Consider the following 14,026-nt stretch of genomic DNA (forward strand, 5'->3'; position numbering starts at 1 on the left):
TTCTTCACTTCCTCGTGCACCCAATTGATTCTTCAACTTCTAGGGCTGTAAAGCTACTGCTTCTTAGGCATTTCAGTCTAAATAAGATTGATGGATTGAGCTATTACTGGATGTCATTGTAGAATATGTTGGTCATTGGACTCTATTCTTGCCAGTCGACACAAGAAAGAACCAAGCTCAGCACAGCAAGAAGTGCAGGGTGACTAGTATGACTTGATCTCAGGGAAAGACTTTTAAGTTATTTTTGGGGCCGATTTTGCCTTGAAGAGAGATGGGAAACATGGGGAGTGGAGAGTCGGGGATGACATGCAGTAAAGGGCAGTGACCGAAAGCCAACCAGCAACTGCTACAACAAGGACTGTAGTCTTTGTACAGCCTGGGTTTTTAAATGCCAATCTAAACTGATGCCCAAAGGTAGGGCTTATTAAAGAGTTACAAGAACAACAGAGGCTGCAGAATCTTGAAGATGGGCATTGTGGCACTACACAGGGCAGGGAAAGCGTGTTTCTATTATTACGCTGCCATGTGAGTGCAAAAACAGCTGCCCCAAATTTGCTTTTAGACTTTCAAAAAGTCATTACTCACCTTTCAGCCATTGTAACAACATATCAGGTTCCAATACTACAGCTACTGTGTTGTATGTCTGGTGAGTTTAACTGCAGAGAACTGCTTAGCAAAAATGACGACTTTGCTTGGTCACAGGAAGAAAAAATAGCTTCTTGTTTGCTCAACTTTTGGAGGGAAAAAAACTCACCCAATGAAGTACAACAGCATTCCGACACATTTGTGTCCTGGTTTTTGGATGTTGATGGCAATGACTGTGCTACCCCGGGGGTGTGGCAGTGAAAAACAAAAAGGATCATGATGTTCTTTAAAAAAAAAACATGTGACAGAGCCGCACCACAACTTGAACCAGAGTGTTTATGTCTGTGTTGTGGAATGTCCTCTGTGTTTGCTTCCTGTTTGTGCAGAACACAGTTTAAAAGTTGTGGCGGTAGGAACAATGACAGAGGTTGAAGTTACAAAATCATAGAAAAACAGTGTGGAAATGGAACATGGACATGATAACTATATACACATGAGTCTACATCTGCATACATGTGTACCTTGATGTCTCAGGAACAACATAAAAGGAATGCTGTGTGCAACCAGGAGCCAACCTACAATGATGATTATCACATCTAATCCAATCCAATTTCTTCATTCGTTGCATGCAAGCGCTCCAGGGGAGTCTCGACATGTTAGCAAAAGAGGCAGCTGGGAATCTGAGAGGTGCGTATGTGCTAGAGAATATCAGAGTGCTGTAATGGAAAATAAGAGAGAATGGGAGAAAGATTTGGTGTGAAACCTTGTAAATATATTTATTAGAGGAAGAAATACAGAGAAATAAAAACCTGCCAAATCTTTGTTTCCAGCCCTGCGACTGTGACAGCAATATAACGCTAATAAAATCCCTCAATTTGGTTCACGCCTGAGTTCCAGTCACACCCTCAATGTAACATTAGAAAACCAGATCACACCAATAAAGTCAAATCAAACGGATTGCAGAGCAGCAATTAATTTCAAGGATAATGACGAGGGAAGACGTCCAAAAGTGTCTCTGCCTCAATTAGTCTCTCAATGCACTGTCGATGCAGGAGATGGATGAAAGAAAAACAAATTAAGTTGCAGAGAAGAGAGGGAGTGAGAGAGAGATGGAGTAGGGGAAGGAGTCAGAGAAAGTGATATATATGATGGGGGCTTGAGAGGAATGAGTGTGGGAAAGAGGGAGAAGATTAAAGGGAACAGATAGAGAGAGAATCTGCCGTGTTTATAAGTGCTTCCCTGAGAGTAACAGCGACTAATGGACACAAGAGAGACACAGAAACAGAGGAAATCTGTGGTACTCACAGCTGTATGGGCCGGGCAGTAGGCGTAGCTTGTGTGCGTGGACTGGGGGTTATGATGCTGGTGTTGTTGATGATGAGAAAGGTAATGCTGCAGACTGGAACGGGTGAAAGAGGAGCCACTGCTGCCACCAGTGGTCCAACTGGAGCCGACACTTGGGTTCATGGCAGCTGCCTTTGTGCTGTGGTGACCTCTCACTGCTGCACTGGGCTGATTGGGGGAAAGGGAGAAACAGGGAAAAGGGGGAGAAAAAGGAAAGAGGTTAGAGTTAGTGAGATAGATGTAAGGGGAGTAACATGACAAATGTTTCTGTTGAGTATATCACTATCAAAGCCAAGATCAGGCTAAAATCTGCAGCAGGCAAGCTCTGACAACTGGCTGCCCGCTCAGCGACCTGTGTCGAAAGCAAAAGCAGAACGTGCTGTTGAACTGAAATCTCCATACCAGAGCATCAAGATTGTTCTCACAGTTTCTCTTCACCCCAGCTCACACTCTCCCTATTTTTCTTTTTTTTTTTTTTTTGCTATTGCTTCAAGCACCAGATGTTGTGAAACCCCCTCCTCTGTTGCAGTCGGGGATGCATTCAGGCTAGAAAAAGCTGATTGGTTTGATAAGATGCTCGGATTACAGGTTGGCCATAGTTCTTCCCAGTACGGGATTATGTCCAGGGTCCAGGAAACACAGGGCTGAAGCTGCTGACAGGCTGGATTATGCCACTCTGAGTTGGGTTACCTGGGCTGTCATAGCCGCTGGAGCACAGAGAAAAAAACACAGAACACACATGCTGATCTGTGGCATTTTAACAAGACCTAGGGCACATGCTGGAGTCTTTGCAAACTGGCCAATAACACAACATTTAACGTTCGATGTCTCGAAACAGCAGAGTTTAATCTATTAAGTACTTTTGCAGAATATCTCGCCAAATTATTTGTTGTGAATTTTGCTGAACAAACTCAAAATATAAAACTGTTTTGTTAGTTTTAACATGACAGTTAAAATGATCCTTCTTTTTTTGTATGTACAATTCAGTCATTGTTTGGAGCATCAACTTTGGAAACATTTTAAAGAGTGATTGAAGAATGATTTTTTATGATAAAGTTAAAACACTAGACCAAATAAACATGCTCTCTTACGTAGCTAGTGTTTATTTTTAACATTTAGTGGTTTTGATCAAAAGAAAATGTGGTCATTTAATTCACATAATTACTAGGCAGTGTTAAATACTTGATACTAAATGGTTCTAATAGGGATGCATGATGCAAATGTGTCCAACAAATTAGTGGCCAACAACAGGAACATTACATTTTTATTGAATATTCCAATATTCTAATTTCATCAAATAAAAACGTGTACAAGCCTTCACATTCTGACATGGTAGGTGGTAGCATGCAGTCCACCATTGACCATAGAGCAGTAAAAACAAGTATAGGCGAGCAAGCAGACAAGGGAGTCAACATGGCGTCACCATGATGAGGATTTACACTGTTTCTGAGGAAGATAATACAGTTGCAGTTTGCAAAACATGTGCCGCAAGGATTCCCAGAGGAGGAGTAAAGTCTTCAATTTTAAGCTAAACACATCTTATAAGTCACCTGAAAACTCAGAACAAGATGAGTGCAGTCATGCCTGTACAAGAGGCTTTTGAAGCTGCAGAAAGTTTGCCAGGGACAGTCTATCTGCTCAAAATAATTCATATTGTGTATTCCTATCTAAAACCCCATAACAATGGCATTGATTTTCAATATCAAACTGAATGACAGCACATTTAACAATTATCCTCTGCCTGTTGACTCTGTGGCAAACAAGCTAGTTTCCGTTAACATTCTAAATTGGTAAACATTGCGGCAAAAGCTTTAGTTTCTGTCTCAGTCTGGTTTTGCGAGTTGGGAAATCATGCCAGTTGACATATGTGAGAGCAGCCTAAGGAGCCCCTGGGCCCCAACTATATCTGAAAAGTGGAGCAAGATCCTGTCCTGCAATCCAGGCAATGAGATTTGAACTGGTGAGAGCTTTTCTGAGGCACCACAAAGTACCTTGAAGCAGAAGCAGAAGTGATGATGGTTACAATGTTAAAAGTTGTGTAGCAGCTGGAGTCTGGAACATCCAAAAACAACAGACCATCTACGGCAGCAACTTAGAGGAACCTACAAGACAAGGGAGCTTGGGGACTCCAGAAAGGATTAGTTAGTAACTTTAATGGGGCAGGAAGAGTTAAAGTAACTGCCAGGGGGGGAGAGGGGGAGATAGGATCCCAGTGTGTCAGTGTGTCAGTTCCCCCTGCAGTCTAAGCCTATAGCAGCATAACTAAGAGATAGTCCAAGCCTGAGCCAGCTCTAACTATAAGCTTTATCAAAAAGGAAAGTTTCATGCTTATTCTTAAAAGTAGAGAGGGTGTCTGCCTCCTGGACCCTGACTGGTACATGATTCCAAAAGGAGAGGTGCCTGTTATCTGAAGGCTCTACCTCCCATATTACTATTAGAGACTTAAGGCTGATTTATACTTCTGCGTCTCCCCTACGCAGCAGTGGCTGACGCAGACATGAGCACCACATACTTGTGCGTCAATGTGTCCGTGTCACGCAGCAATTCTCCGCCGAAACGCCTGAGGGCAGTGTGTTCCCTCTGATAGCCGGTCGCCTGCTTCCGGTCCCGCTACGATCTCTGTTTACTTTTCCACAGAGATTCAGTGCGTGTTATGTTAATCTACAGCTGATACATGTTGCTGTTTATCATACAGACATGATGACATGAAGAATAGAGAGGAGGAGATGAAATACACGGCCGATGTGCGGCCGATGTCCGGGATCCCGGAAGTGCTGTAAATGCGGGAAAGACAAAGCCACCGAGCGGACCAATCACAGAGCTTGCGGTCCGCGTCGGCTCTACGGGGAGTTACATTTTGGGGGAGGTGCACGTCAGCTACGTGCGTAGGCCTCGGCGTAGGTACGGGAGCTACGTGGACCCCCGGCGTAGGGTACGCCGTCGATTCAACGCAGAAGTATAAATCAGCCTTTAAGGTATGACAAGCAGGCCTACATGAGCTGAACAAGGACAGAATGTTAATATTGTTTCTCAAAAGTTATTCTCTTATAACGTATGTTTAATAATGGATACTATCATGAGTTGTGAAGTGGTGGATGCAGACTCAAAACTGTTAAATAATACAGATCCTAAATGAATATGGACTTGTATTTTTTAACAAATAAACAGTCTTTCCAAGATTAGTTTTGCTATTCTCATCTTTCTCTGATTTTGTCTCTGCAAAAAAAAAAAAAAAAAAACTCAAATATGACATCATCAAAAACCCTTTTGCCAAAGACTTCTCTACATTTGCGAATTGTGTGCAGAGCAAAAACACCTTGAATGAATCACAGCTGTACATCACGAGTGAGCATTAACAGTCCCCTTTGGCCCCTCTTAGATTTTCACTGAAGTCAGAGGTCATCCCACACAGGGGATCCTGACGGAGAGTGCTGGCAGCGATACAGACTCACAGCTGTGCTTAGAAGGCCTGCCAGTCTCGTATTCTTCGTCACGAAAAGAACGAGAGGGGGAAGGCGTAAGCCAAAGTTCAGCCTGATTCATACGATATATAACGACAGGTTTGGGGTTCATGTTAATATAAAACAGGAGGAGGCCGTTTCCCCCAAAGCAAGACAACTGCATTTATAACACAGAGTCCGCAGAGGAGCATGAGAGAGGCCCACTGCTGTTATGAAACTGCAAGTCCTGGGAAAAAATAGACAAGAGTGAGAAGAGCTGAGTTTGAAACAAGGTTTTAAACAGATTCAAAAATGGAAACTTCAGTCACAAGGAAAAAATCTAGCAACTTTATGCGTTTTGTTTTTTCACTCCTGCTTTGTCAAACACATCAAACATAGCCAGTTGTTATTTTCTCTCAGGCCTTAAATGACAGATTTAGTCATGGGGTCAAAATTTGAGAACTGTGTGTAGGCAGGATATTTTGTTCTAACAACACATCACAGCATTTAGAGCTATGCCTCACTGATGCAAGTTATTGAGTGCTATAGAGACGTTCTCGCTGTATTATGCAGCCACTGTTAGAGCCAGGGAGGAAGGGAACAGGCCTGAGTATGGTACATTAAACTGCATGGCCAGAGCCGCTACTTTAACGTAAGTATTCTGCAGTTCATAGAGTTTAAGTGCAGCCCCCAGCCTTGCAACAAACTGCATTGGCCTTATAAATGAGGATTATTGAAGCAGAGAGAAGGCATTTAGAAGCAATATGCCCATGTACAGGTACTGTATATTGTTTAAGACTTCAACTCAGGGGAGAGGTGATTTTTAAATATGTTTCATGCTTATAAGTTATATGAGATAACAGAGGCATGATAAAAAAGGCTTTAACTCCAGCAGCAAGGTTCCCATGCTGCAGGAGTGACAAGATATTCAGCCTGTATATTACAGGGGCAGGGCTGTGTTTTAACATGAGCCAGAGATCCCGGGGTCTTGACATTTTTTCGACTGGAATGCATGATTGGTCCCCAGACTCAGATTCATGTCACAGACTTTCAGCGGCTCGTCAGAGAGCTACACTCTGCCCATATTTCTCCATTTTATATAAGGGTCAATCAGATCTGGTTGCACATGGCTTCTTCCTTTTTTGTGTGTGTGTGTGTGTGTGTGTGTGTGTGTGTGTGTGTGTGTGTGTGTGTGTGTGTGTGTGTGTGTGTGTGTGTGTGTGTTTTTTTTCTCTTTGTGTGTATGCGCGCAGACGTATGAGAGGCCGTTTAGGCAGTATTTCATACTTTGTAGCACACACTATAAGACTCTCACAGACACACTACAATATCCTCTTACATGCACAATCATACTCTCTCACAAACACTGCTCTACCCTCTTACATGCACAATCATATTCTCATGCACACACTACATTTACTTTCTCCACAGCTTGTTTACATCTCATACCTTTTCCAGAATGTTAACCTTAGATCATAATGGATGCTACAAATAACAGGATATGCATTATTTTCTTCATACAAGATATTTATTTGGCTAACAGGGAAGAAAAATGTAACTTGTTCAGCAAGCCAGAACGTTATCAGCACCATTTATTATTACTGAACATGCAAGAGCAGGCGGTATAATGTTTCACCTTCAGCTATATGAGAAAGTGAGTGGAGGTTGCGGCTCCATTAATACACTGAGATGAACCAGAGCAGTGCACCTCTCCTGACTCCATTTTTCAGTGCTTAAGTGATTTCCATCTCTCTTCACGCCTTCCCTTGTGACGCTGTGAGGTCAAGGGTGTCAGGGGATGGACCTTTACAATTACAGTACATGTCTTTATACAGGGTAAAGCACAAGAAGATATTAAACCACAGTTCAACCTCAGATTAATTCAGTCAGTTAAAGGTAGGCGGATTTTGGAATATAAAACAATAATCTAATTGCATTGCTCTTTTGGAATTTGGAAATAAACCCAACCTTGGTCCTGCAATAATGGTAGTATCAAATCCATGGAGGGTGGAAGTAAACAAAATTAAACTGGCCCTTTTTTATGACTCCTGTAAAAAAAAATAAAGACGCTGTTCCCCCATCCACAGGAGTCATTTCAGTGTGAACACTATGTGACCCTTTAACTATGATGAAACCTCCCCATGAGGTTTGCTCTCAGGAATAATACGCTCACACAGAACAATTCCGTGCTTTCCAGGAAATATTTCCACCATGAAATCCATGACACAATAGAACAAAAACACAGTGCAAGGTGTAAGGGAGGCAAACTGTGGCCTATTGCCGAGACATCAGATTGCTTTTGTATTACAGAAAGTTTAACAGCAAAAGCGTCTTTATGGCTCTCTGTAAAATCATACAGTTTTATCGCTTCAGCTTGGTGTATTGACTTTCTTGGAGGATGAATCAAAAAAAAGCCTAAAGCAACAGATTGTCTTTTTCTACTTGGGTTTATTTTTCCTGATTTTTGTCCTAGAGTGAAACCTTTATATCAGAGTGTAATATGAACCAGTGTGACCAGTTGTCTGAGGAAGTGCTTTTTCTCCTTTCTCTGTGCAGTTAATAACACTGTACTGTGATTATCTGATCCTCCTGAAGGCATCGTGCCCCTCAGCTGTTTTTGGATCCATGGATACTGTGAGACAGAAATGTTCATTTCCCACAACACAGATCCAAATCAAAATGTCCTGGTTTCCTGTTGGCCTAACTGTCTTATCTTGGCTCTGACCTTTTTCTTTTTTCCCAAAGAGGCTGGAGGGCTGCCAAAAATGGCCCCTTTCCCTCTCTGTGTCATCTCCATATTCCCATTTCAAACACAGCACATGCAGAATGCAAACTCCACTGTACTTATTCCCATTCAAAAACCCATCAAACGTTCAGAAAAAAAAACAAGACCCTAAAAATGACAAACGGCTAAATAACCAAGTGCCAGAGCGTTTTTGAAATGAAGGTTGAAATGAATGGTTTAAGGGTGAGAGGCTCCAACATAAGGACCAGGAAAGTCATCCCAGATGGCATTAGTTAGGGGATATTGTCTTCTAGAGGGCCCTCCACGCCTGGTTGCTCCATTTGGCCAGCTATGAAAGAGACACAGCTTTCCTTTGGCATCTCTGATGACTGACTTCCTGGAAGCTGTGTTGCGTGAAATGGCCTCCTCTGTACCAGTCGCCCTCCTTTGCCAATCCTCATCCCCTCACACAAGTCGGCTTTCCCGCCGCCAAAGAAGCAGGATTTAACTGTCACTTCTGGCCAAACACAGCAGACGGAGGCACTATGGGTTCTGTGGGTCACCGGCAATGCCATCCACAATCCCAAAGGCCATCTCTGCCCACCTAGCCTAATCCTTTCTCCGAGAACCAAGGGCCGAGGTCAAGTGTAACCAAGGCAACACAGTGGCAGGGCATGTGTGGATTTTGGCGCGTGGGAAGTCAGACAGGTTTGAAGCTGCTCTCAGATGAAAAAGAGAAGGAACAAGCAAACGGAAGTTACCCCTGATGTGTTCATGCTTAATGGAAAGGCCAAGAACACAGATCTGGCTCTTTTTACTCTCCACTCTTTCAGATAGAGCTCTTAAGGAACACTTCTGCCATTGAAGATGGACGTCTTGAGAGAGTAGAGAGTAACCAAGGCAACTGGGTCAGAGGGTGACATTACACAGGGGATGGCTGACAGCCACTCATACAAGCAGTACAGTGCTGTACTTGGGGTCAAATGTGCCAAGTTTGGAGTGTGGTGTATACTGTTAAGATTTCTGCACTGACCTTACTGTGACTGTGAAATCTCTGTTGACTTAAGTTCAGGTTAACTTTTTGACTCCCTACCTGTTTGGAATCCCTTCACTGGTCTCCAAAGATTTTAACTGCACCCATCCTGAGGTCATCCATGTGCTCAAAGAGATTGTATTTACGCCTTCATGTCACCTGATTTCCCGTCAAACAGAGTCCTTGGCGGTGTGGAAAGAAAGGAAGTAGAGGTGCAAAGAGGACAAAGACTGGGTCTATAACCTCTGAGAATCTTTGGTGAACAATAATACAGCCCTTCCACTCTTGGATTCCTCTGTAAACCTCACAACTTTCTGTGTCTGTTATCCATCCCTCTAAATATTTTCCTTGGCCTGACATGTGTTTATGCTCTGATGAACCCGGAGCCTAGGGGCTGCTGCTATGATGCGGATGTATAGCCTCAATTTTTGCATCTTGACGTCCCATGTGATGCAAAATGGAAAGACTTGGAGGGTGATCACATTAATAGACAAGGTAACAAATGCTGAAGTGGTATTATTTGGTAACACCAACACCAGAAAAATAAAAACCAAGAGTCCTCATTGTTCACTTTCTGACTCTCCCCTTGATCTTCCACTACACTTGGACTGAAAGAAGCAGGAGCACCCGCCCCCTCAGCGGAAAGGGGCCCTAACCATTTACACAGGGGTGCTTTAAGGTCAAATGGGATGAAAAAATGGGATGAAACTCTATTCCTTATATCATTCACAAATGGATAAGTTCACTTGACCAAAACTGAATCGTGTTGATAATTGATTTATTCCTTTAAGTCATTTGTCAGTTGCTCCTTCAAGCTTTCCAGATGTGAGAATGTGCTGACTTTCTCTGCTTTACATTTTCAATTTAATACCATCAGGGATTTCAGACTTTTGGCTGTACAAATTAAGGAAATTGAGTCTTTTGGAAATGTCCAAGATAGAAACTGAGAACAAACCTGGGACTGTGTTCTAGCCAGACTCAAATTATTTTCAACATTCTCATATATTAGGATGCAGACCTTTCAAACCGATGAGTCTTATACCTCAAAGGAGGCAAACATTCCCACTCTCAGGGCTTATTACAGATTACACTGCTTCAAAAAGCTTTTTTTCTTTCTGCATTAATTGGAACGAACTACATAAGGCACAGGAAAATGTCACTTATTGTTTCTGTTTTTGACTGCCAATGCTCAGAACTTGAAGGAAACATACTGCTGCTGTCTGTGTAAGTGGTCTCTGTAGACTTCATTTAACACTGGATGTAGGTTTCACTGGGTCTGTTTTGGACCCTGTTTTACTTTTTTTGGTATCCTTTGAATCTGAGCTATCAATTAACCATTAAACTTCCAATAAAAGCTTGTCCCAATTAGAGGCAGCATCCCTTTTAGTAGCAGGGTGTGGTTGCATGTCTTGGCAGGTCTCAATTAGAAGCCTGTAAACATTAATTGTTTATTGTCAGTACAATTAATATTTTGTTTTCACTGAAATGCATCATGTCTTGTTTACAGATCGCCATAGCAGCATGGAGAAAACAAACATACCTGAAGTTGTCAGACTGCCACGTTTTCACAATAAAAGGAGCTGAAAAATACTCTCCATTGATTTTAATAGAGAAAGAAAGAAAACATAAAGCTGAACTTCAACTTCTGTCCAGGAAAGATGGTTAAAAAGCTGACTGCATGGTAGTAGAAAGAAGAGGGTAAATGATCAGCTGGAGAGTATGCACAGGTAAATCCACAGTGCCAAGCCCGCTATCAATTAAAGTTTAAGTCCCCTAGAAAGTGGTCAAAAAGAAAGCTAGATAAATGTATGGCCCAGTGGGTGAAGAGAGAGACATGGATGACTTTACTGCTTGTGCTGGTATTAAGCATAGACATGTATGCTGAAATAACAACAAAAACATGTATTTTCTACATCACTATAACAAGAGTTTTTACAGTGTAATTATAACACCATAACAACAAATACAACAAAGGTCTATACAAAAAAAAAAGTGATGAGTGCTCCACGGACTCGTCAGTTTGTGCAGCAGGTTTGCATCGTGGCCATGTCTGACATGATCAATTAGTCATTTGTGGTTGATATGTCACAGGTTGTTTGCATACGACGTAATTTCCGTTGCGTGGCAGTGGCGCGAAATGTAGATGGGGGTCAGGAAGGGATTTGCAGCGGCCGGCGCAGAAACATAAACACAAGAAAAATGCCTAAGATTTGCGTTTTTTATGGTTTCCCTAACCGAACAAACAGAGAGAAGTCGACAAGTTTTTATCGTGTCCTTGTGGTAGTGGTTCACAAGGGGGAAAATGCAAAAAATGATCTCGGATTATGCCTGTGTGTGTACTGACCACTTTGTCCAATGTAAGTTAAAGTAATGTATGTATGCTCTATATATGTCTATGTTTAAGTAGCTAACTCCTTCTATACTTTGTAATGTTACGTTTTTGTTCTGCTGGAGTTTTTAACCATTACTTAACGACAAACAATAGTTAGTAATTGGTAATGCTAGCCAGCTAGCTGATTTAAGTTATTGTTTTACTTGCTGCAAATTACCGTTGACTGGACCGTTTAGAGTGGTTAGTAAGTAAACAAACGTTAGTGTTGATTAGGGCTGACGAGATTAGTCGACAAGATAGAAACGATCAAAATCGTTGACGGCTTATTTAATAATCAAATTTTGTTTTAATTTATAACGCTACGTTACAGTGCTAAAAAAAAATACATTCCTCTTCATTGGACAACGTTGTTACCATTGTGCCTTCATCACATTTAAAAATGTCAGAAATGCTGCTACAAGCTGCAAAGTTCATTAAAAGTTGAATGAACTATCATCTTAATTGTCTTTATTTTTTAGTTAGCACATACCTTAAACACTTCAAGATGGAAACGAATGATGGTTATATAAGAGCAGCTGCATGCTGGTGCGATAAGCTGCAGTTTACTTATGATCCGATTAGGCGACTAATCACAAAAATAATCGGTGACTAGTCAATTATCAAAATAGTCGTTTGTGGCAGCCCTAGTGTTGATAGAATTGTGGCTAGGAGGACAATCCATATGGAAATTAATTGAAAAATACTCACGTTGGCAAAAACCTAATGACAATCATTGTTGAGCCCCTTGATACCAAGGTCGTGGACCCAATCACTCAAAACAATTGTGAGCCTCCAGGCCTTTGAATGCCTTAATTTGCTCTGTGGTGTAAAATGAAGTCTGGAGGAAGAGGTAGTTAGTGATGTCAACGGCAGACATATTCAGAAATAAGCTCGAGTCAGTTAAAAAATCAGAAGTCCTCGTGAGGTGTATAGAGCCGTACAGTACGGGCTTTCCTCGGTTGCATCCATTCTGAAATTTACTTCCTGACCCCCATTTGAATTCCACACTGGCATGACATGATTGCAAACAACCTATGCAATGACTAAATTTGTACACCAGGAAATACTCTCACTGGTTTAAATCGACAATATCATACCATCTTTGCTGGGTAAGGTTTTTTCAAAAATAAACAAAGGTCTGTCTCCTATTAATATCTGTCCCAAATAAAGGCAGTATGAGTTCAAAGACTGAAACAAATTAAAGCCCAGGCTACTATTGACATTACAGCACAGACTGTCCATAGTTTTGTTTGGTGTTGCAGTGCCAAGGTCTGGTCCCCCAATCTAGGGATATAGCCCAAGTGTTAAACAACAATAAACAATAAATAAATTGCAAAAATATGAAGAGGATCATTTTTTTTTTAGGTTTAAGATCCATGAATAGGGCATCATAAACTAAATGGAAAATAGATTGTCATCTGCATAGCAGGTCACTTTAGCACTGAGGTTCCAGTCAAAAGTGTAAAACAAAAAAATCCATAATCTAAATGCTCAAAACACTAAATAAGTGTTTTGAATCACAGGCATCCAGGAGGTAATGCACAGCACTTCAACCTGGTAACAGCAGTATAAAGTAGGGTTGTTAACGTCTGCTGCTAAACTATGATTACAGCTGTTTACCCACTGGGGCAGCCGAGCTGTGTCTGAGTGGCTCACACCTCCAGACAAATGCTTTCACACTGACATTTTAGTCCTCTTCTTATGTATGCTTTTTATACACCCACCTCTCTGGCTCTGTCACTTTGTCTGTTCTCCTCGCTCTATCATTGCCTCTCTTTGTCTTTTTCTTTCTTTGTCTCTGAATGTCTTTCTACCTCTCTCTTTTTCTCTCCGTCCTTCTATCACGCTATAAACTGTAGGGATGATGGATGCCTCTGATTGCCTCAGGGCCCCTGAGCCCGGCACACTAAATCCTAAGTGTTGTTCAGAGCTCAGTACCATTAAAACAACACCTACACAATGCAGAAATAGCCACACATGGCCACTAAGTGAGCAGTGGGCCGTATAGGATAGGCAACAGTATAGGAGAGCGAAACATACAGTTATCCTGTAGAAAAATAAATCCACGTCAAACATTTAGAGCTCTTGTCAGACGTTTACTTCCCCTCTTTTTAAATGATGTGACTGAATTAGTTGCTACTCTTTGTTGCCCAGTCTTGATATTGTAAGCACTCTGTTAGCCACAGCCAAGCTACAGCTATGTCACCTATTTAAGTTAGCTTACTAGCTTTTCATGCCTATTCCAACTCAAATTTCAACACTGGGTTACTATCTTTTAACAACAGGGACTTGCTACAAAGTTTGTGTATGATTACCAAGACTGCTTTGGGGATGATGACTGTCCTGCACAGCAGCAGCAGCAGCCAGAGTTGAAAGTTTTTTTAAACTGAAGACAGTGGGAGGTCTAGCATTTTGTTTGATGCACTGTGATTGTTCACAGAGGTTGTTTTTTCCCTACAATTGCAAGAAACTATTTTTCAGCATACATTGCATTTTACTTCCTCTTTATGTTTTGTTTTGGGAAAATA

General features: G+C 41.7%; 1 protein-coding gene across 1 annotated transcript in view; it reads right to left on the reverse strand.

The window, feature by feature from the left end:
* rbms3 (RNA binding motif, single stranded interacting protein) overlaps positions 1–14,026 on the reverse strand; it is a 361,699-nt gene that overhangs the window by 277,400 nt on the left and 70,273 nt on the right. Inside the window, exon 3 of the mRNA XM_034704063.1 lies at positions 1,891–2,097. Coding sequence (XP_034559954.1) covers positions 1,891–2,097 — 207 coding nt within the window. The remainder of the gene's footprint in view (positions 1–1,890; positions 2,098–14,026) is intronic.

The sequence above is a fragment of the Notolabrus celidotus genome, chromosome 16, assembly GCF_009762535.1.
Source record: "Notolabrus celidotus isolate fNotCel1 chromosome 16, fNotCel1.pri, whole genome shotgun sequence".
Lineage (NCBI taxonomy): Eukaryota > Metazoa > Chordata > Actinopteri > Labriformes > Labridae > Notolabrus > Notolabrus celidotus.